This window comes from Platichthys flesus, chromosome 7 (assembly GCF_949316205.1).
Source record: "Platichthys flesus chromosome 7, fPlaFle2.1, whole genome shotgun sequence".
Taxonomy (NCBI): Eukaryota; Metazoa; Chordata; class Actinopteri; order Pleuronectiformes; family Pleuronectidae; genus Platichthys; species Platichthys flesus.
This window is the reverse complement of record NC_084951.1, coordinates 20,207,687-20,231,986: the sequence shown is the minus strand read 5'-3', so window position 1 is coordinate 20,231,986 and position 24,300 is coordinate 20,207,687. Positions and strand designations below refer to the sequence as shown.

Genomic DNA, 24,300 nt, shown 5'->3' with positions numbered 1-24,300 from the left:
TGTTTCCTATACTAAAGGATATAAGTGAGGAGCCAATGAAGCTCATTGATTTCGAACAGCTGTTATTATGTAGGAGAGCTGAAACATTTCCGGGTCATTTCACTAAATTAGGAAGGTTCATTAGCCAACGTGACTCTTTGAACGCAACCACTGTCCAAACATCACAGACCCCTGCAGCACACAGACATGGACTGTGTGATATATACTGAAAACATCCATAAAGTGAACTGGAGACCAGCGTAGTACAAATAACCTCAACCCGGTAACATTAAGGGGTTTAATTTATTAAACTTATACACACACAGGCCTCAACTATTCTTCATTCTCCAGTTTCATACTTACAGTTCAGCGGAGAAACGCCGGCGAATTTGATTTCTTACAACTCACATGAACGGTGTGGACATGTGCACCGCTGGCTTCACCTGGGAGGTAGGGCTAGCTGTTAGCAGCTAATTCTCAGCGCAGCGGGGCGCTCGCGGTGGTCAGCGGCGGTGAAGGGGGGGTGTGTTCCTCGGGTTGAGAGGTCAGAATTCAGACCCTTGTCCAAATACGGTAGCAATTATGTATTTACTCCTCGTCCTCCTTCTTTTTTTCTTCTTCTTCTCCTCCTCCTCCTCCTTCTCCTTCTTCTTCTCCTTCTCCTCCTCCTCGGCCTCCTACTTCTTGGTGACGTCACCACATCGCATCGCTATGTGACGCAAACCTTTGATATTTCGATACATGCCGACACCTCTACTCCTTTGGCCAATGATAACTCATGCATCAGTCCCGCCAGTAAATCGCAGTAAGCAGAAGAAGCTTTGGATTCCTACCGCATTTTCTGGTGTCACCGCATATTCAGTGAGAGAAACCACGAACCTATCGACCATTAGTAGGTCATAAGTCACATCAGTGTATCAGCACGTTTTGATTTAACTCTGAAATGAGAGCTGTTCTGCTTTGGCAAAATACATTTCCTGAACATTGGTAAGTCTTGATACTAATACTAATAAAATTAATAATAATAACAACTTTATTAGTATAGCACTTATCTACACAAGGTTACAAAGTGCTTCACAAAAATCCGTGGCAGAAAATAAATTAACTAAAATAAAAGGTATTCAATTCAGTGCCAAATCATAACATAATAAGGTAGACCTTAAAGGTCAAGGGGGCCTCCAAAAACTTGTTTTTTGGCCTGTTGAATGTGATACTTTGACCCCAGCTTTAGGGAATTTCATCAAATTTTTAATCAGCTGTCCCTTGGCCTCAAAGATTAGGACAATATAGTTCAGTAGTCAAAGGTCTGGAAATCTGGTCAAAAGTATGTAGAAATAGGTACACGGGAAACTGCACTGGTTGGTTTATTCAATGCCAGTGCTGCGCTGGGACTTCAGGTTCAAATCCTGGGTTGGCCGGTGCCAATTCACAGCGATAGAATGATACATTTTCTTTAAAATATGATTCATCAGCTTGGGGTTTATGCTAATGTTTAGCTAGCTAGCGCTTGGTAACAGTCAGGACTAGGTTGTGGCTGCACACTATTGAATTTTGTTGATCAACTTCTCAGTTGTCTGTTTACTTCTTTTTTTTTTTGCAGTGTTCATGACGTTGCCTTCAAACCAGATGGCAGCCAACTCGTCTTTGCTGCAGGACCCGATGTCCATGTATGGTTTTCTTGTTTCACATAGTCACATATCTATAGAAAATATGCTTTATAATTACACTGAATTGATCGGTTGGTTATTGATTGATTCAAACATTTCAGGTTTGTGATCCAGATAGAAACATAATAAGGTCTTTAAAGGGACACCAGGACAACGTGTACTGTGTGGCTTATTCCATAGATGGTACTGGTTTCCATTCATACATATTTCCTTTATCATTCTTTTATCAAGGTCATTACCGTAATCAAATCAAATTTTATTTATAGAGCCCATGTTGCAGATGACAGTTTGCCTCGTTGTGTTAAGTAATCTGCATTCCTCTGCAGGTGAAATGTTTGCATCTGGGTCAGCAGACAATAGTGTCATCATCTGGACATCTGACCTGGAGAGTTCTTTCAAATATGGGTATGTGTCATTTTTTCTCATCAGCTATTGTCTTAATGCATGTTTTGCAGTGTACTGATGTATCTTTTTAATGGCGCTATCTGTAGTCACAGTAGCACTGTCCAGTGTGTTGCCTTCAACCCTGTCACTCACCAACTTGCCTCCTGCTCTTCTGGTGAATTTGGTGAGTGAAGTCTTTCAAATAATAAACTATGAAACAGAAATAGAAGGCCCTTCATGGAACACTAATCACGTGAAAACATTCTATATATCTTTAGGTATATGGTCACCACAGCAAACATCGGTGACGAAATATAAAGTCTGCAGCAAAATAACATGTTGTGCGTAAGTAAAGCCTGGCTACAACCAGAAACACATGTCACATGATAGAAGGTTATGTTGAGGGGTTTCATTTGATTGCAGGTGGACAAACGATGGTCAGTACCTTGCCCTTGGAATGATGAATGGAGTCGTGAGCGTAGGAAACAATAATGGAGAGGAGAAGGTTAAGATAGAGCGTCTGGGAGGCTCCTCCTCTCCCATCTGGTCTGTAGCCTGGGACCCTTCGAAGTTAGTAGAAAAATAGGCTGATAGCATATCTCCAATAATTCATTAAAATCTTATCCCTCACTCTGCACCACAACCTTTTCCATCATCTATGCACCTCACCAAGAGTTACCTTTTGGTTTGCTGAAGTTGCACTTTTAATGAATAACTCCTATGGGGCCAGCAGGTGGCAGTGGTCAACCAGGGAGCGGTGGGATTGTTTCAGTCTCATGATGGTTTAGACCCAAAGCCAGGAGCGAAGTTAATGGTATTATTTAAGAGAGTAGCTCAGACAGTAAGATGAAGGATGATGAAGGTGCAGGGGTGAAGATGGCAGTGATGAGACACAATGACAAGATGCATCAGATATATTATTATCAATTAGCTACAGGAAATATGATTGGTCATCAGGGTTTCGGTGTCTTGCTAACGGATGTTTTGAGAGCCTACATTTTTCTGAGCACAAGGGCTTAGGTGGATAAATACATAGACTTTCTGGTTATAATAATAATGGACGTAACTAAAATAATTTGTCTGGCATGCAGAATAACATAATAAATCTTTCCATTATGAGAGAGAGGAAAGGGCTTGTTCTTATGTCATATGGGCCATATAAGTCATATAAATAGGGAGGGTGGTGCGCTATGCTTTCATTAACACTGTCTTCATTATCTGAACAACTAAAGCCTATTTTGTACAATATGTTGACAATGAGTAACGACAACTGAAGTAATTTAGTTGTGTCTACACAGGGACCAGCACAATTACACACTGGCTGTGGCAGACTGGGGTCAGACACTCTCCTTCTATCAGCTCAGTGGAAAACAGGTGAATATCACAAGTCTTCACAAAGGATTAGATGATTAATGGTCTCATTACATGGGATCACAGAAGGATAAATACTTTTTTTTAATGCTGTGAGTCCATCATATATGCTATCACTTGCTATAGCCACAAGGAACAATAATTCTTCAAGTCCTTCTATCCATCCCAAACATTGGAAACACTTACTGAGTTTAGATTTATGCTTCCTGTTGTAATAAGACTGTCGGAGTAGATTGAAACCATAACTGTACGTTGGAAGGGATCCTGCTATGCTTTAATGGCCCCCTCACTATCTTACATTCCCTGTGGGCTGTAACATAATTATAGACAAATATGCACTGTTCTTTACACTGCCACTATGCCTTAGGCTCATATATATCATCATCGGCCTACTTATCTATGTAAGTGAACATTTTGTTTTGATTACAACACCAGGAATTGTTCACAGTGAAAGAAAATACTATGAATTGTCAGGCACTTTTTTTTTACTAGAGTGAGAAGAAACAGATGCACAGAGCTGTGGAACTCATATGATGTTGTGCAAATGTAGCATTAATACAATAGGGCCTATTTAAACCAGAGGAAGACTTTCTTTTTGTCTATCTTTTCATCTTACACTCAAAGGAGTGGTTGAGTGTTCTGTGCAGTTTGATGTGTGTTGGCCCAGGCCCCAGAGCAATAAATATACTTGATTCATTTTTGGTTTATTGTCCATATTCTCTTTCAGATTGGAAAAGACAGGACGCTCAACTATGACTCGTGTTGCGTCACCTACTCCTCTGACGGTGAATACATGGTCATGGGTGGTTCTGATAAACAGGCCTCCCTCTATACTAAAGATGGAGTGCGACTCAGCACCATCGGGGAGTTCAATTCCTGGGTGTTGACGTGCCGGATGAAGCCTGACTCCAACTTTGTTGTAGGTCTTCAGCTTGTGAAACCATATGTGTAGAGAAGTTATCCAACCCTTGAATAATAGTTTGTGTCATTGTGAGAGAGGAGGAAGAAGAATGTAATGAGTGACACTGATAAAGCTCCGATCTAACTTTCAGATTGTCATTCTGCATTTGTCCTGATAACACAGCCCTTCTTTAGCTGCGCCGATACAAACCTCAGTTGATTTTACAGTAACACCTTCAAATATTCTCTTTTCACTACATTTAAGTGAAAGTGAGGAGGCATACAAGCGAGAATTGGTTGTTGGCAGATTGTCTCCGATCTTTGATGTAAATGCTTTTCCCACCGTCAGTCTTTTCTTAGAGGTGTTAATAGGATGTAGTGCTACTTTATATTTCTCTTCTGTAGGTGTTGGGCTGCCAGGATGGAACCATTGCCTGCTACCAACTTATCTCCAGTACAGTTTACGGCCTCTACAAGGATCTCTATGCTTATAGAGATGGTAGGACCAATGTCATTGTCCAGCACCTCATCACAGAAAAAAAAGGTACACTATAATAATCATAATAAAAATATGAATATTAATGATAATAAATGTATGTGTACAATTAGATACAAATAAACAAAAAGAATAAAAGTTATAAGGACAGAGACAATTATGGTCTCTATTTATATAGTGGTTTTTGTAGTCTTGATGACACTGTTCTTTCCATTTATGTATCTATGTCACTACCAGATAATGTTATTTAAATGCCACAGCAAATAATAAGCTGTATGTGTCTTGATGCATCATAGTCTGTAATGTGATAAAGTTTATAGAGGGAGAAAGTGTTCTGTGAATTTGAAAATATTTTTAAAATTTAGATATTAATTCCCTGTTATCAGCCAGTTGGTTCATAGCAACAGTCTATTAATTACCTTTTCGTGAGGGCAGACAGTCTGCTGTTTGTGGAGAGAATTCTGATGACAGAGTTAAAGCACCCTCATCCCATCTGAAATGCCCACTCTCTCTTTCATCTCCTTTATTTACCCAGTGAGGATCAAGTGCCAAAAGCTGGTGAAGAAGATCGCCATCCACAGAAGCCTCCTCGCCATCCAGCTACCTGAGAAGATCGTCCTCTATGAGCTCTATTCAGATGACTCCTCAGACATGCACTACCGCATCAGGAAAAACATTTCCACGGAGCCTATATGCAACTTAATGGCAGTCTGCTCCGAGCACATCATCCTGTCTCAGGTTAGTCAGATTAGCAGATACAACTTCCTTGATCATATATTTTTTTTTCGTTTTAACCACGAAGTTGAGTCAACAACCAGATTCTGTTTGTGTTTTGGGTCTTTCCATCAGATGAATCGCTTTCTTACAGTTATGTTTGTCAGGCCAAGTATACTACTTGCCAGATTGCCTGGAGAAAAACGATAATGTAATGAAATAGCTGTTTGTCCACATGTGTCTTCCTAGTTTGCCTTTGCTAACCCTCTTAAAAACAGAGCAAATTTGACAATTGAATGATTGGGAACGTCCACAGTCTGGGCGTCTCTCTGGTTCCTCTCTGCTTCTTGTCTCTGTGTGTTTGACAGAGGCTGGTAGGGAGGAGCCGCTGTAACACAGAGGACTGTGTGGGACAGAGGTGTCTTAAGATCTCCCTGTAACACACATGCTCATGTTTCATGAGCACAACTTTTAGACCATAAAACTGGGCTGTGCTCATTTGGGCTGTGCATGTCTGTCAGATCAAATCGTTGTTTATCACTGTAGCGTTGCTCTATGGTGTCGAACCATACTTTGCTCTGTTCTAAGATTTGTTAGAAATTTACAAGTTTGTTTGAACATTTAGGGTCGAGACTGTGAAATGATAAAACAGAATCATTTGGTCATACAGACCCAGTCGCAGTTTCATGTGTATGTAGCTGTGATCTCACTTTTCCCCTATTTTGCTCTCATGCAGGAGAAGCGGCTCCAGTGTCTGTCCTTCACCAGTTTCAGGGAGAAAGAATGGGTGATGGAGTCCCTAATTGGCTACATCAAAGTTATCGGTGATCCTCCAGGCAGAGAGGGTCTATTAGTTGGGCTGAAGAATGGAGCTGTGAGTATATTACACACATTAAGTACTTTAGATGACAGAAGATGACTTAGAAATGGATCTCATGCTCACAAGCCTGCGGTCTAGGAATTTGAATATGAAACACGTTTCTTCTGAAGAAGCTCTTTATAACGTTCTAGTAAACTATAATTTCTACCCAAATTCTGTTGACCGATCTTGTTCTGCCGCTTTTTTTCTCATGCAGATCCTGAAGATAGTTCTTGACGATCAGCTTCCCATCACGCTGCTGAAGCTGTCCACTTCAGTGAGCTGCCTGGACATGAGCGCCTCCCGCAAAAAACTGGCTGTGGTGGACGAGCACAACACTCTGCTGGTCTACGACATCAACAGTAAAGAACTGCTTTTTCAGGTCAGCTGACAGAGCGTTACATGTATGACTGAGGAGCCGAACTTAAAATACATAAAACAGTTACATTTTTTTGTCAGCTCTTGCCTGGTCCACAATCACATCTTGGCCATTTTCACCACATCTCCTCTCTCTTCCATGTAGGCGCCTAATGCTAACAGTGTGGCTTGGAACACCCAGTGTGAAGACATGTTGTGCTTCTCCGACAATGGCTACCTTAATATCAAGACCATTGGTTTCCCAGTACAACAGCAGAAGATGCAGGGTTTTGTGGTTGGCTACAATGGCTCGAAGATCCTCTGCCTCCATGACCATTCTTTGTTAGAAGTGGAGGTACCTCAGGTGTGTAGTATTTTGTCAGCCTGTCCTAGTTTGAGGACAAAGACAGTGATAAATGTGGTCCTAATGTAGAAATGCCAGTTGCAGGCAAATATTTAATATCATGGTATTTGCTTGTACCACAAGAGAGAGCCCTGAGCATGTACACTAACCTTTGTATGTTTGAATATGCCTGGGTGATGAGATCAAAGATTGACAACAATGCACGTTCACATGTACAGCATACCTTTAAAAAAAAAAAAAAGACCTGGAAATGGAAAGCATTGCATGTTTTGAGGGATGTAGAACATGTGTTTTTCTTCATTACGTGCAGTGATGCCAAGTCGGGGCCCTGTGTTGTGTTCAAACGCACCCTTTACCATCTGTCTTTCATCTCCTCATATATCACTTCAATCTCCACATGCATCAACTGATCAGTGCACACACACTGGGCTTTTACACACATATTCCTGGTCAACACAACAATAACTTGGACACACAACCATGGTTGGAAACGAAGCACAAATGGAGAGAAACAAGGCGACATGAGCACTTTGATGAGGGGGTCAGTTTGAGTGGAGACACATTCAGGCTTTATTATGTTTACATGTGGAGGAACACTTTGATCAACAGCATTACCATCAATTTGCTGGAGCAGTGGACATATCCACATCTTGTTCATGTGTATTTCTCTAAGCTTATATATCAGGTTGTATTTGTTTTTGATGGGGCTGCTGTATATTTATGTTTATATTTCGTTTCAGAGGGAAGGTGCATCGGAGAGAAAGGTGTAACCCTTGTGATGTTTTTTCTTAAACCGTACTTCTCCTGCTCTCCATCCCAGTTACCATTAGTGTTCTAATTGCGATAATAACTGTCGGCCTCGCTCACTTGTTTTCACTCCTAATGAGGTTTTTAAGTTCTCTATGAAAGTGTAGTTTTCTTTTTTTTAGGAGTTTGTCAAAGAAATGGACACTGGGATCCTGATGACCAAGCAGCCAGACTGGGCTGAGAGCAGGAAGGAGCCTCGGGCTGTAGCAGAGATGTACCTCTCAGCTGGAGAGAATCTAAAAGCCATTGACATCATCGGCGAGCATGGCTGTGCAGACATGTAGGTGTCAATCACTGCATAAAACTTTTTCAATCAGTCCTCTACATGAACATACACTGTGATTCCTGTGTAACCTTTACTAACCTGAGATGTCCACCTTATGTCCAAATGAATCTGACCTAATCAGTACTGAAAGGTGCATTTGACATGCTAAGGGAAAGCTATGACAGCTATGATTACCTTTCTATTAAAAGCCCACATTAGACACTGCAGCTGAACACAGTCAGGACTCTTCAACCATCAGAATCAGATTGTGACCCTGACAGTTTTACATATTTTGGGGGGTCGTGAGCAAAGTCTGATACTGCAGATCCCCATTTGGTGGTACCTCTTCACACGTCCTCTCTGTGAGAACTCATTCCTCTCTCCACTCATCCAGGCTGATCGATCTGGCTCGTAAGTTGAACGAGGCTGAGCGCGAGCCACTGGGAAAATGTGCACTCTACTTCAAGAAGCTGAAGCACCATGGCTATGCCTCGGAGATCTATTCCAAGATGGGAGACTTGCAGGCTCTGATGCACCTGCATGTGGAAACCCGGCACTGGGAAGAGGTGAGACACATTTAGCAACACAGCAGGGACACAGGACATCATGACTTATTGCATTGTCCTGATCACACATGAATATAATGTGAACCATACAGGACTGTGATAAATTATCTGCTGTGGTACTCAGAAGTATGTGTCATAAACCACAATGTGAACCACTTAAGTGTCGCGGTTTCTTTAGTTTTCTAAGGGCTTTCCAGAAAAGTAAAGTGAATTTGTTGAAGGAACCACATCGGAATGCAAACAGTAAGATAATGCAGCTGCCTTATACAGACAAACTGAAACCATGCACACGATCCAGAGCTAATCATCCAGCTTTGTGTTTCTCTGAATCCACGATGATTTTTAGAGCGAGAATCACAAACAGTCTGCTGCACATATGGAAGCTATTCACAGCATGTACTCTTTGTTTTAAAACAAAAAATGATTTTGGGCTCAAAGGGCTGGGAGACACACAAGCTCTTTCTCTCTATTACTATTCTACTTGTGTGTGTTTCTTGGTTTGTCACAGAACAGTCAGGTCAATCAGTCATTATGAAAATATATGTCCACAGCTCCTTTTCCCCTTTTATTTCAGCACAGAGTTGTAGTTCAAGTTCAGTATCAAATCAACTTGGGACACACACTTTTCTGTTCTTAACAAGTAGCTACAATAGGAAGAAATGTGTGTTTCTCTGAATAAATATTGATATCTTGTTTGTCCCTTTTCTCCCACTGCCCTCTCCTCAGGCCTTCTCACTGGTGGAGAATCACCCCCAGTTCAAAAGTGACGTCTTTCTGTCTTATGCTGAGTGGTTGACTGAGAATGGTCGTATCGAGGGGTCACAGGAAGGTGAGTTTGCATCACTATGGTCCTGTTCAGACCTCGTATCAAGATACATCTCAGGGATTTGATCTGATCCATTGATTTATTTGGGGCAACCACAATATCAACATGTTTTCCAGCACACACAAAAGCAATGAGGAAAATCTCGTGTGGCCATTTTTGGCCTCCCTGTCGCTTGCTTTCATTATCTGTTCCTCTTTCGGGTAAAATTATTATTGTAAAGTTGCCGACAGTGTGTTGATCCACTCAGCCCCTACTGACTCCAAGAAAATCCATTATTGACCATCTTGGTCAGGGCAGAAATTTGTCTTTGCCCCATTTTTGTTTAAAAAAAAGAAATCCATGGTCCCACTTTTCACAATCTTGCTCCCAGTGTTAACATATGGAAGTGATAAAACTCTGGCTGCTCCGGGGGGCCTACCTTTTTCACTGCTTCCTTAAGATTCTCTGTATCCACTGTAAAACATGATCCTCTTTGCTTGAGCAGAGCACAACAGGGTCGGGCTAGCTGAGAGACATGCATGCTTGCCTCTAATCACCAGTACTACAAGCAGCTCTGATGATGATTACCAACTGTAACCATAGTTATAATCATCTCATAGATTTATAATTATGATCTCAGCAGGCGTATTTCCTCGACACAGATTACATGACTGAACAGGCCTGATTGTTCTGGAGCTCGTTCATGGTCGTGCATTCTGCTGATTGTGTGTGTTTTTAGTTTGGTGCTGATGCAGGATTGTCTAAAATTCTGTTTACTGTCTGTTTAACAGAAGACCGAATTGGTTGGGGACATTTTTTGTGGGTTCAATATGAAGCTCATTTGTCCCAAAATGGGATTCAGAACCCCAGAGGATTCAGTTTGAGTCTCTGCTGGACTTTTCATTTAAAGTTTAACCATGCTCCTAATTTCATCGCTCCAATTGTTCTAATTGATTGAATAAGTTATTATAAGTTATTCACAACTGTGAATGAAAAACAGACATTTGTCAACATCATGCCATAGATTTGATTGAGCAGATTTTTCTTTTGCGTCCTCACTATGAGCTGTGGAGAATTGTATTTGTTTGGGATCTTTACCTTTCTAACATTAACCAACAGCAGCTGAATGTGTGTTTTAGACTGATAAATATTTGCCACTAATACACCCTGACCCCCACTGGTTATCAGACCATGGTTCTCCTGGTTTTGACTCCCTGAAGCTGCCTCTAACTACCCTTTGATAGGATCACGAAGAATAGCGCTAATGTTTATTCAAGATTTAGAGTCAAATTGATTTGTGGTTTGAGGAGCCTCCCTGTTTGGAAAAGACTTATTTTAGTTGTGTGAAATATTAGGAACACTTGTATTCATTAAGTTCAAATTGATCTTGGTAACATTGTGTGTGTTTGTTAACACTGCAGAATAATCAAAGCAAAGAGCACTTTCTTTGTCCTTTATCACCAAAAGAAATCACATCAAGTGAAAAGTTAAACCAGGTGCTTGGACCACCACTTAAAATCCACCACTGACAGTTTCCCAAGGTCATTAACAATAATAACAATAATAACAATCTATCCATCACCACTTTGATTCTGTCATTCTAGCATTCCACAAGGCGGGCGGGCATAATGAAGCGGTGAAAGTCCTGGAGCAGCTTAACCACAATGCAGTTCGGGAGAGCAGGTTCAATGACGCTGGGTACTACTACTGGATGATGTCCATGCAGTGTCTGGACATCGCCAGAGGTAAGAGATGTCCTCAATGCACTGATACACCATCTTTGATGTATTTATTGTTCTGTATTAATCCATTTTTGTAGTTTCTCTGTTTGTTTGAAGCAGCGGATGAAAAGCAGAGGGATGAGATGCTGAAGAAGTTTCAGCATTTTCAGCATCTGGCTGAACTCTACCACGTCTATCGCTCTATTCAGCATTACATGGTGAGAGCATCAGACTTTGTCAAACTTAATCTTGGAGAGAATAGACCACAAAAAAAAACGGAGGAGGGTTTGAAATCACAGGGCATCCACTTGATTGGCCGTCAGATTGAAACTGCTTCGCCCGGAAAATAGTGTCTAATATGCAGTTATATCTGTTTGGTTACAAAGACATTCCAGTTCTAAAATTTGTTCGAAATTCGTTGGATTTCTGGCCAGTTTGTTCTCAAATTCTTTCCGACCCCTGTGACTTTGACAAGAAGGAGGACTGGTTCTCCGAGATTATTTCCATCCAACAAAAGAGACTCAGGGAAAATTAAGATACGCACAGAGCCTGGTAAAAAGTGAAGGGTGTTAAGTTCAGCTGCAGAGCACTGAATAGGGATTTAATCAACATGAATGACTTCAGTGCTGCCATTATTCGATTTTTAAGGTTCTACTTAAAATCTGACTGACAAGAAATACAGTAGTTATGATAGATAAGCCTTTTATGTCACAGTAAAAGCAGTTCATGTCCTGAAATCTCCCTGACCCCGTTCTACCATGGTAACTAGCTGCTTGATTGATCATGATGATGACCTCATCAATAGTCGTCTTTAAGCCCTAACCTACTTATAAACAAGCGAAGCCTGGTCATGAGCTCTACATGGGGACCTGGCCAGTCTCAGTGTCCTCAGTTTGTTGTTGCAGCTTTCTGCTGGGATCTGGTCACAGCCCTGAAATACAGACGCATCGCTGTGATCCAGACCAGAGCAGGAAACTTCTGTATCTCACTTTCACTCTCCAGGGCAGGCACTATAGATTTAAACCATCTACCCTTAGAATAAAGGGCTGTTAGTGAATGATAGTGTGAAATATAATGAATGTTTTATATTCTTTTCAAATCTCTTCATCTTCATCTTCAGGATGAGCCCTTCAGCTCCCACATGCCAGAGACGCTCTTCAACATCTGCAGGTTCCTCCTGAACAACCTCACCAAGATCAAACCACGAGGCATCTCTGAAGTGTATCCTTCCATATGAGAATGTAGTTCTAACACTGTAAAAGATCTTGAGCAAATATGTTCAGAATATAGGACTGTGGAGCAAGTGGTGAAACAGAGAAAGAGGAAGGGAGCAAACTGAATTGGCACCACAGCTGAAACCATGCTGCTGCTGAGAGAAAGAAAATGGGTGATCATGGATTGGAGGATACGATGCCAGCAAGTGGCACATTCTCTGTTATTTAAACAAATGCCCTGATTACTGAACTCTGTGCATATGTGTGCCTACACAAACACACTAAATAATATATTTTGATTAAAAAAATACACACAATGCCAAGCACAGCCACACAGACAAATCCATGGAGTCTCTCACAGTGGTATGAGGAAGGAAAGCCCAGCCTTTACGGAGGAAACCAGGCTGAGAATCTGGCCACACTGAAAGACTTTGAACTTAGATTTATAGACTCAGCCGATCTGCACTGGACTTAGTTTAAATAATTAAACACACGGCCATTTAAAAGCTGCAGTAAACAATTGGAGGCCATGTATTTATTAACAGACCCGACTGTGGAACAGAACAGTGTGGGAGGTGTTGGAGAGCAGCTGATTGGAGTAGTGTTACGTTTTAGGTGATGGAGGAGTGCCAGTGTAGAGCTGCTACAGCTGCAACTCATTGTCCGGTCACAGCCGCTGTCAGAGCTGCTTTCCTAACATCTCTTTCTATATAAATACAAGTAGAGGACAATTCCCTGAACCCCAAACAAAAAAACACAGCCTTGTGTAAGCACATGCAAACACACACACAAAAAAAAAAGTGTTGCTGGATTAGCGTATTGTTCTCCTCATTGAGATTTTTTCCACATAGAAAATAACTCGATATGAATTAGATATGGAAAATGCCTTTCCCTGTGCCAACCCTTCAGCCTCCAAAATGTCCCTTGACTTTATCATTAGTAGCATCTTGTATGCACTGGCGAAGCAGAGTGAAAAACTGGGAGCATATGAATTTGCCAGGTATTGTTATGAGGAGCTCCGGGAGTTGTACATTCCTTCTCACCTCCGGGACTCCATAGAGATGGGCAGTCTCAAACTTCACAGCAAACCCTTTAATAACATCAAGGTGTGTGTTAGAGCTGGATGTACACGCTGCACTTAAACTACTCTTTGAATATTAGAGCTATTTTGTCTCCCTGCATTCTTCTGTCAGTCAAAACTTTATGTATTTATAGCAGGACGTCTGTAAAACCATGATGTGCTACCGCTGCTCCTTCAAACAACCCCCTGCTCAACAACCAGGGGAGTGTCTGCATCTACTGCAAGCAGCCTTTCATCTACTCAGCTTCTTCATATGGTCAGTGACATGTTAATATATGTCAAACATATATATATATGTATATATACAATATTTCTAAAGGGTCTCTCTAATGTGTACAGAGGTGCTGCCCCTCGTCCAGTTCTACCCAGAAGAAGACATCAGTGATGAAGATATGGACAATGGTATCCTTTGACCACTGCTGTAACATAAATACATACAAAGTAACAGATGATTCACAGGCCTTGTAGGAACTCTGCGGGACCAGAGTGTGTGTACCTCGGCCCTGACACACTGCAGATCTGTTCAGAATGAAGCATGTGACTCTCATTTGCCTTGTGACAGTTCTAAGAAGCTGTTTAGTCTGCATTGGCCTCGATTCTGGGCTGGTGGGTAAGCTGTCAGTGCTAAGTCATCTTAGCTCTTGAGCTAATAGGGTTAGCGAGGCTCTCCTGTCTCATCTTAATGACACTAACCCTCTGAGAGCCGCAGCCACAGCCCCTAGTGCAGGGATTAACCTGCATTAGCCGGCAGACACTCAAGGGCACTGAGGTCTGCCCCGTTCTCCCGGAGCCACGGCGTGACTGACAGGCATGACTGATTGACAGGTTGAACACTCTCACTCTGAGAAGAGTCTCTGAGGAATAATCTTGTAAGGAGATTTTACCTGTGTTGAAAATGTATAATTACTGAAAATATGTATAAGTATAAAAAAAATGTTGTTGTATTGAGTGAAATGTTTAATTTGCTCGGGGCTATTTGTTCTTTAACAACACCAATCAGAGCTGCAGTATTTAAGGCTGAATGAGGCTGCAGATGAAGCAAAGGACGTCCCATTCACTCCCAAAGCGAGCTTTGAGGTAAGAAAGGACAGAACAGACGAGGGGATTAATATTCCACCAGCTGGACAAGGTGAAAGGTCTCGTCCATATTAAAACAAGGATGTGTTTATGTGTGTCCAATCAGCTTCGGGGCTCGAGCTTTGTCCCCATCAAGGTGAGTCGCTCAGCGCTGCGCTCCATGAGCAGGAGGGACGTCCTGATCAAACGCTGGCCCAGGCCGCTCAAGTGGGAATACTTCCGCTCCCTGCTGCCAGATGGGAGCGTCACCATGTGCCCCACCTGCTTCAAGGTGCAGTTTATGGTTTTAGGTTTTTCTGTCATGTTGCTTGGTCAACATTTCCTTCTTCAGATCTTTTGTGCTGTATTGTTATTTTCCGTGTGTTTCCTCGTAGATGTTTCATCGTGAGGATTATGAGTCCCTGGTGATTCAGCACAACGGCTGCCCGTGCTGTCGCAGAGTCGATTTTGGTGGTCAAAGGTCACTGTGACCTCACAAAGCACATTTTTTGCCTTGTGAACGTGCTATCTCTGGAACACCTGGAAGGAGTCCTTTCACATTTAACACAAACATTCACTTTGACCTAATGATTAACTGATTGGCTTGTGGTAGCCAAAGGTCAGAGTTCAAGGTCACGGTGGTCTCACAAGCCATGTTTTTGGACTCTTGGAAATCTCTTCAACTTTTGATCATTTGTCACTTGGACTTAAATATTAACTGATTATAATAAAGTGGTCAAAAGGTCACAGGGACGTGAAATGTATGACAGAAACTGCACTGGTTGGCTTTCTACTTATAAAACAAATCTTTCAATGTTTTTTACCTAACTTTGTCCATTTATATGAACTGACAGTTCCAGCCTGTGTTTCGCACTCATCTGTGTTTTTATCTATTTATATCTTGTTGTGAATATAATAGTCCCACTGATTCTGATTATACTTACAAGTTGAGCTCTGCATTATGCAGTGGTGAGGGATTATGATTTCATGATCTAAATAAGTAGGATTACTCAAAAAATGTCATTTGTAGTGTGTCCACTCTAAATCTTTGAATCACAGAGCCTGGTTCCCTCTTCGCCGTCCTCCTACTCCCTCCTCTCATCTCACTCTGATGATGCATTGATGCACATGACAGTGCTGGTGGGGTATGAATAACCATAGCTGTAACCAATTACTCTGAAAATGCTTGACATAGTGCACTGCTATTTCGAGAGTTTCCTTCTGTAATGCTTTGTGTGTATGCATGTGTGAAAGTGGGGGAGAGGGAGGCTGAGATTGAGGGTCTTAATTCCATCTCTGCTAACACTCCGCGCGCATCCCTAATCCGCCCGGCCTGTTAAAAAGGTGCCGCGCCTCCTCGGAGGGCTGCAGGCGACACCTTACCTCCACAAGGTCCATCCCTGCGTCTGTCCTTTCTCTGTTTCACCTGGCGTAAAGGTCTCCGAGGAAGACAAAACCATCACCCTCAGCAGCCATGAATGGCACAGAAGGACTCAACTTTTACGTCCCCATGTCCAACAGGACTGGGGTGGTTCGCAGCCCATTTGAACACCCGCAATACTACCTGGCGGAGCCCTGGAAATACTCTCTCCTGGCCGCCTACATGCTATTCCTCATCATCACCGCCTTCCCCATCAACTTCCTCACCCTCTATGTCACCGTGAAACATCGAAAGCTGAGGACCCCTCTGAACTATGTGCTGCTCAACCTGGCGGTGGCCGACCTCTTCATGGTCGTCGGGGGGTTCACGGTCACTCTGTACACGGCCCTGCACGGATATTTCATCTTAGGGGTCAGCGGCTGCAACATTGAAGGATTCTTCGCCACTCTGGGAGGTGAGAGAGAGAACACATACAAATGGTGCATGTATCCAGCTATGAGTTATGTTTATCATTTCATCCTTTTCAAACTATTTGAATGTGTTACGTCTCAGGGGAGATCGGCCTCTGGTCTCTGGTGGTTTTGGCCATCGAGCGCTACATTGTGGTCTGTAAGCCGATGACTAATTTCCGCTTTGGGGAAAAACATGCCATCGCTGGCCTGGCCTCCACCTGGATCATGGCCCTGACCTGCGCTGTACCTCCTCTGATGGGATGGTCCCGGTATGTTTCAGTGTCTGCACAACAAAGCACCTGGGAGACTATAGCTCTGCATTCTCCACACTTCCTCTGGCCACAAATATTGTGTGTGATAGTGTTGATGGAAATGGTTAGATTATTATCTTGTGTGGCTGCAGGTACATCCCAGAGGGAATGCAGTGTTCCTGTGGGATTGACTACTACACTCCCAAGCCGGAGTTCAACAACACCTCATTCGTCATCTATATGTTTGTCCTCCATTTCTGTATCCCCCTCTTCATCATCTTCTTCTGCTACGGTCGCCTGCTCTGCACCGTGCGAGCGGTAAGAAAACGCCACTGTCAGAGTTAATATTAATAATGAGGATGTGAAACCTTGTTTATCCTTGTGGAAAAATTCGTTTTTTCTCTGTGTCTGCTCTGTGGCACTCTCACCTCCACGCGGAGCAGAGACTCTGGAGATGTGAGGGCTTTAATGGCTCAAGGACGCTACAGGAGGACAGATCATTGCCAAAATATCAGCTTATACCCAGGTCCTCCGGCTGAAGGGCAGTCTGCCGACTCACTGTGTCACCCTGATGCCCTCATTAATAATATTATCACCACATTGATAATGTATAAGAAGTGACTTTCTCATGCCTTCCTGTTTCACAACAGCTCAATCCGTTTGTAAGTATGCAGGATTAGGTGAAAAATATTAATCCAAATTTCAATGACACATCAACATATCGTTGATTTGATCAGAGAATATTTTATGGATAAATTATGTTGTTGAAAGAAATCAGGTGTTTTCAGGGCACTGATATTCATGAGTTTGTGCAGTTTGGTGCAGATCCAAATACAAATCTGGATCTAGTGAGTTTAAATGTTTTATAAGGGGACTGTTGGTCCTCAGTGGAGGTTTGGACTCCACTGAGTTACATGCGTAACTGGAGCGTTAATGACGAACTCCCACTTTGTTTTACTGCTGATTCTGAAACCATAGCGGTCACAAACAGATTTTTACGAGCAATAGAAGACATGACTGCTATCCTTTGGATTTCATATCGTTAATCCCTTGATTAAAATCTCTCTCTGTTTGTGTTTATTGTTTTGTTTCAGTGATAGGTTGATCCTTTTGTTTACCTTTGCATTAGTATTAGTCACAGTAGAAGCAGATTAGTGCTTTTTACGAGATGAGCTTCATCTGTCTGTGCTCAGGCTGCGGCCCAGCAGCAGGAGTCTAAAACCACCCAGAGGGCAGAGAGAGAGGTGACACGCATGGTCATCGTCATGGTGGTCTCCTACCTGATGTGCTGGCTGCCCTACGCCTCCGTGGCCTGGTACATCTTCATCAACCAGGGGACAGCGTTCGGCCCGGTGTTCATGACGGCTCCGGCCTTCTTCGCAAAGAGTGCTGCTCTGTACAACCCCATAATCTACATTCTGCTGAACAGACAGGTATGTGAGGCACAGATCCCTGGGTTAATTCTTATTAGGTTTAAGAGAGAGTGAAAACTACAAACTCAAGTACTGTGCTCAAGTACGATTCTAGGCTACTTGTACTTTAAGTGTTTCCATGTAATGCTGCTTCATACTTTTTAACAGCAAAGCACAGCCGCTGCTACTACTACACTACTTATCTGACAGTTGATTTCAACATTTTTAACATGACACATTAAAAATACATAATGTGCGCGCAAAAGAAAATGCCTCGTTAATAATTCAAGTGGTGGCACTCAAGCTTTTTGGGCTACAAAACATTACTAAAAAATAAGCAGAGTTGGGCCCTCATTCGAGTTAAGAGACATTTCTCCACTTTGATCTAAACTACTGTTCAAGACAAATTACAAGATCAAACTTATTGATTTATTTAAACATTTGTGTAGCAACACATCTTAAATGTATTTGTAGCAACAAAAGCGCCAACCCAGAGTTTGGGGAAACAGCCTACACGACTGAACTGTGTCTAGTTAAAGAATCTACACTGTAAAAAATGCTACTGAACCATTGTTGTATCACTAATTAACAATCTATCATCAATCACAGGGAATTTATAACAATTCGTGGTACTTTTAAGATGTAAACTACATTTTGCTATTAATGTATTTTTGCTTCTACGTTTTGAAACAGGACTTTTACATGTTATGGAGTATTTTAACCATGTAGTGGTACTTTCACTTCAGTCCACCATCTGAACTCTTCTTCTACCACTGATTGAAAGCTACTTTTCATTTTTACGCCACCACATACATCAGCAACTTAACACATAACATTAGACCCCGCCTCCTGCAGCAGCTGAGATAGATTCACTTCTGAGACTCAGCCATTATAATATAATAGTTAAATTAGGGAACTAGCTTCACTCACCAAGTACATTTAAAAGCAAGTCCTTGCTTTTACTCAAGTAGAAAGGTTTATATGGAATTTTACTTGATACATTTTTGTCTATTTGTACTTACATAAAATGTTTGTGTACTTCCTCCTCTATTGGATAAATATGACTCTGATCTTTTCCTCCAGTTCAGAAACTGCATGATCACCACGGTGTGCTGTGGAAAGAACCCGTTTGGAGACGATGAGGCCGCCACCGTCTCTAAAACCCAGACTTCATCTGTGTCTACCAGCCAGGTGGCACCGGCTTGACCTGCCACTAAACCCCCCCACAGCTAGTCCTCTTCCACGTCCCATCAGTGCCTGCACGCCCCTGGGGGACCCTCCACTGCCAAGCAGCCCTGTGTTGAATAGGCCAATCCTCTCAACTTACCTCTCCAGGTGTGTCCGGTGCAGAGGCACAGCGACACCTCGACACCTCGACACTCAAGAGCCAGCGTGTGTCTTCTCAATCCATTTAATCATGGAACGTGTTCAGCTGGCTTCACGGAGTTTAACCCGGCACCATGGGGGGGCGGACTCCGCGTGAAGATCCAACTGAACACATTCCAAGCTCAACACGGCCGCCCCCTCCTCGTAAAAGACAGGATTAAAGAAAATCGAATACAAATAAATACACAACGTATGATTTAATCATTTCTCATTCAAGTTACAGCTATGGATCCTCCCCAAATTCCCGCTTTCAACGATCAACTTTATGTGAATATATCTAGTTGAGGCTCATCATGAATTTGTTTAGGACTCTTGTGTGTTTTTTAAGGCATCAGACAGAAGCGTCCTCTGCTCTTGTTGTGTCTTTTTGTCTTTACGGTGATGACGCTGAGGGGTTTAGTTTGCTCTCGGCATTTACTAAGACATGAGTGTAAACAGATGGACCTGGAGAGAGCTTCTGCAGGGAGAAGACGCCTCCTGCAACAGTCTGGATGTGTGTGAGTGTGTGTGTGCGTGTGTGTGTGCGTGTGTGCGGTGGATGTTTAAGTATTCAAGCTGATGTCAGAATGCCAGTGTGTGCATTGAAGGGATATTGTTTTGTATATTGTGTAAAGACTAGGATCTTGTGGAAGTTGTTATGTTTCCTGCATTAAAAACAAAGTTGAATGTCTGCATGACTTTTCCTTCTATCGCTCCATCATGAGAACATTTACAAGCCTCTCTAAGGAATTCCAGATGCTAGGTTGTGCTTTTTTTTTTTACGGGGTAACAGGCCTAATCCTAATGCTTCTCAAATGTTCAAAATCCCTGTGATGCTTTAGGAAATGAAGCACTCTGAGACTCAGTACAATAAATGTTGTAATTATTAGACATTTTAAAATTCTAAATACTGCAATTTTATTCCACAAACTCCAACAAGTCATTTGGCATCACAAATACAGTCTCTCCTCGGATTATATTGAGCTCATGTTTTTTCATAAATGTAAATTTCCCTCTTTTAAAATTGGTCAGAATCCGACATGATATTCATTTGTTCACAAGAAACACTGATCGACACTTTCTATACGGATGCAGCTCTTCCCAGTGAACCACATACCATTTGATTTCAGTCATTTATAGCTCTCTCTCTCTCTCTCACCTCCTCCTCAACCCATCATCAACCCGCAGAGCACATTGGGACATAATTGTTCTGAGCACCGATGGGAGCCAGTCGCCCATCTTCACCGATCACACCTGAGAACAGTGCAGGCTTTAAGAAATGAGGAGTTCATCAGGGCCGTTCCTACTCATCCTGATGAACAGGCCACCTGAAAGCATTATAACACATCTATAAATATTGCTATGGACATTATAATACAGTACAGTGCATCATTGGCTCGTTCCCTTCAGAAGAGGGTTCAGTGCGTTAAGATCGCCACCAGGGCTTCCTGTAGCTCCCAGTAAGTGTAAAGACATCCAGAAAAAATCAAAGCCCCATCTCCAAGCTTCTACACAGTCTAAAGTATAGCTGGACTGGAATTCTGCCCGGGTCATGGGGAAATATTTGGGGAAATTGTTAGGCGGTCCCAAATGAAATCAGGAACACCTCACAAGTGTATAACCCCGGAAGAGGCAGGATCAAGTCCCTTGCTCTGCCACTCTCCACGCTTGTGAGAGTCTGTCGGAATAACAATGCCGCTCATGAAGGCAAACTCCACAGTGGCCCTGAAATTCCCGAGCGACCGTGTGGGTGGGAGAGAGGCAGCTGTGAGCAGGAGAAAGAGATTGGCGAGTCGAGGAGGCTGGCGGGTTCAGGCTTCGCTGCAGCACTCGTAGATGTTGTCCTCCACAAGGGCAATGACCTGCTCGAACTTGTGGTGCAGCTGAGTGCGCCGTGCAGTGGGGTTCGACTCCAGAGCGCTCACCACCTGACCCGGGGGGCGGAGACACAAAAAAGAGAAGAACACAACAAAGATGACTCTCGGTGGCTGTTGAGCATTCATGCATCTATCTATCTATCAGGGAGAGGGAGGAAGTCAGCCACCTGCCTGGACATAGAAAGCTGAACGATGCAGAAGAGGCAGCGAGCAGCAGTGGAACGAGCAGAGTGCTTCAGCCTCTCCTTCACGCATGCCTCCACAGCACAAAGGCCTTTGCTCTTCACATATTTACAAAACCCACAACTGCCGTGTTTTTTTTACACGCCCAAATAGTTGTCACTGTGTCAGTGGGATTTATGGGCTCTTAGCAGCAGAGTGCTACCAGGCAGAGCGAACTGAGCCGGAGCGAGAGAATGGGCAATCAGGGGCCATTCACAGGGCTCCGTGAATCCGAGGCTAAGCCCCTGGCCCACGTCAGTACAGTAGCATGACAGGGGAAAGCAGCTAAACTGAATTATCATGAGGGCGCTCCATTAAGGCACAGTCACCACTGACTAAGCCTCTCCGGAGAATAGTCACAGCAGCGAGGAAACACTGGGGGAGGACAGCCGGGGCTTGTAGCAACCCGGTTCAAAGTGAAACAGGACATATGGAGCAGCAACTACCATAAAGCAGGGGGGGGGGGGGGGGGGGGGGGTTAAACAGCTTCTTGTTTGCTCAAAGTAAAAAGTGAAGTGTATGTGGGCTGCAAGAGAGGATTGGACGGAGAAGTGATCACATCTGATGTTTTTAACATTGAAAGAGATAAGTTGGCTACTTAGTGTAGACACTTGTCCAGACATTGGGCGAGAAGCTGTTTACAGTTTAACTCATCTCTCAACATGCACGAGATCTTCACGTCTCTGATTCCAATCTGTGAAATTCAATACAGTGAAAGGAACCAACTGAGGGCCAGTTTAAACACGAGTTCATATCTAATCTGGATCTTAGATCAGAACAACAGGGACGTAAGAATCTGTCCTCTCACCTGGTGTCTGTATCTTTTGGCATATTTGTAGATTTCTGTCAAGGCCAGGTTGGTGTTGAATTCGTTCCTGTGTTTCTGCAGAGGCGGACAACAGAGTGTAATGTTAGATTTAAGTTCTCAGTAAAAACATGCAAACAGAAACATTCTTAGCACTTGACTCACCCGTGACTCCTCAGCCAGGTGAGCGTTCATCTCCTGCTCACTGAGAGGCGCCATTTCCTGTATCTGCCGGTAGTAGCACTGCACCCTCTTCTTATACTCCGGGATCTCCTTGGCATACAGCAGCTTGTTGGTCGGGGAGTCCTGCAAAGTAAAACACACGCATTTCAGTCAGGAGACTCGTATCATTGCTTTTAACTAATATTATCCTGGCACGGTGTGGCTCTGCCCATGTGGTGCTCTGGAACAAATGTGAACCAGCTTGTTACAGACCTCACATACTCCTTGGCAGAGCCTAAGATCCAAACGGGAACAAATTAAGATTAATTTTCTAAATTCACAAACAACTGAATGCGAACACAGGAGGAAGCTGGCATATAAATTTACTGAACTATCAGCAGTGTAGCAGGGAATAGAGGTCGGAATGTTCACGTGCATCATTTATGTTATGGAAGAATCCGACTATAAATCTATTTGAGCTTGTACTATTATTTTCATTTTATGATACTTTACATCGGAGCGTTGCAGGGAACAGCACAGACATTTTAATTCATTACATTTGACTGAAAGCTAATTAGTGTAAGAATAAAGATTTCAATTTAAAACAAATTTATGATCATTCTATAAAATATGATTATATATCTTATAATTGTAATATATAAAGGATTTTAATTGAGGTTGACCAGCTGAAACTTTAAAAGATGTTCTCTTTCAATAAAATTCTAACTGCAATGTCCCTCAGTAAACTCATATCACCAAACAGTCCCCTGAAATACAATCAAGCTGCACTGCTACACACTCACAGATATCAGTTCCCTAAATGTGCTGGAATTTTTCTCATGAAATCCATGAATAATTGTCTGGGAATTCCCTTTCGAAATGATAAAGCAAGAAAAAAAAAACTGTTGTAAAAGGTTATTTCCTGACTCATAACACATTTTTGTGTAAACGGAAGGAGGTTAAAACACATCCTCCTCAGCGGAGGTGATATATATATGATGAGGTGTTACTGCTACTTTGACTTTTTCTTTTACTACTTCTTCTACCACTGGTGTCCGAATAAGGAGCTGTTTAGTCATCCTGGATGTTATTTCTCGATGACCCTGTCTGAACCGGACTAAAACGAGACAATGGAGGGAGGGAACCGTTTCCTTTCTTCACAACAGGAGACTGAAAAAGCCAGAGCTGGAGAAGGAACATTCCAGTTGAAATCATACTCCTTCATACTTCTGCCATTCTCTCCAGAGTCACTTTCAGGCTCTCGCACTGGTGCTCATTGAAGCAGGAAGAAAAGTGGCGGGGCTAAGAGGTAGTGGGCATATTCGAGTTTAAGTGGTGACTACTGTTGCGAGTGGGTGTGTGCAGGTCTTTAGGTGCTCAGTGTGTGTTTGTGTGTGTGTGTGAGAGGGACAGAGAAAAGTAGGACAGGGAGAAAGATGCGGAAAGGAGACGGGCGGCCTCAGCTTTTAGCTTCAGTGAATGTGCTCACAGCGCACCTCGCTATTTCTATGTGTCATGAGTTATTTGTGTGTGTTAAAGGTATTAGGGGGGACTGAACGGCTGCAGCCACAGTCCCTCTTTCTGATTCTGGACCCTCCGGCTTCCTGTCCGCAAGGTCACTTCCTGCTGTTCTACCATCTGCCCGGTAACCCCCCTATGACCCCCATGGCCCTCCATGTCTGCATTCTGCCAGGTAGGAAGGTTTCAGTGGAAACAGCGAGAGTTGCTTAGTTTCCCACCTCTCTCACACCCCCTGCTGTGCTCCTG

The 24,300-nt window shown here is 42.9% G+C and overlaps 2 protein-coding genes and 1 pseudogene across 2 annotated transcripts in view; 2 read left to right on the top strand and 1 right to left on the bottom strand.

Moving 5' to 3' along the window:
* Window positions 1–922: 922 nt before the first annotated feature.
* LOC133957124 (intraflagellar transport protein 122 homolog) lies at window positions 923–15,729 on the top strand (annotated as a pseudogene).
* Window positions 15,730–16,080: 351 nt separating this feature from the next.
* Window positions 16,081–19,308, top strand: LOC133957242 (rhodopsin-like). The gene is made up of 5 exons (XM_062392720.1): window positions 16,081–16,441; window positions 16,540–16,708; window positions 16,843–17,008; window positions 17,884–18,123; window positions 19,186–19,308. The coding sequence occupies exons 1-5, from the start codon at window positions 16,081–16,083 to the stop codon at window positions 19,306–19,308; spliced, it is 1,059 nt and encodes a 352-aa protein (XP_062248704.1).
* Window positions 19,309–20,333: 1,025 nt separating this feature from the next.
* Window positions 20,334–24,300, bottom strand: part of plxnd1 (plexin D1) — a 61,612-nt gene continuing 57,645 nt past the window's right edge. The window contains exons 34-36 of the mRNA XM_062392719.1: window positions 22,537–22,677; window positions 22,375–22,449; window positions 20,334–21,395 (exon numbers count right to left, since the gene is read on the bottom strand). Coding sequence (XP_062248703.1) covers window positions 21,279–21,395; window positions 22,375–22,449; window positions 22,537–22,677 — 333 coding nt within the window. The 3' untranslated portion in view covers window positions 20,334–21,278. The remainder of the gene's footprint in view (window positions 21,396–22,374; window positions 22,450–22,536; window positions 22,678–24,300) is intronic.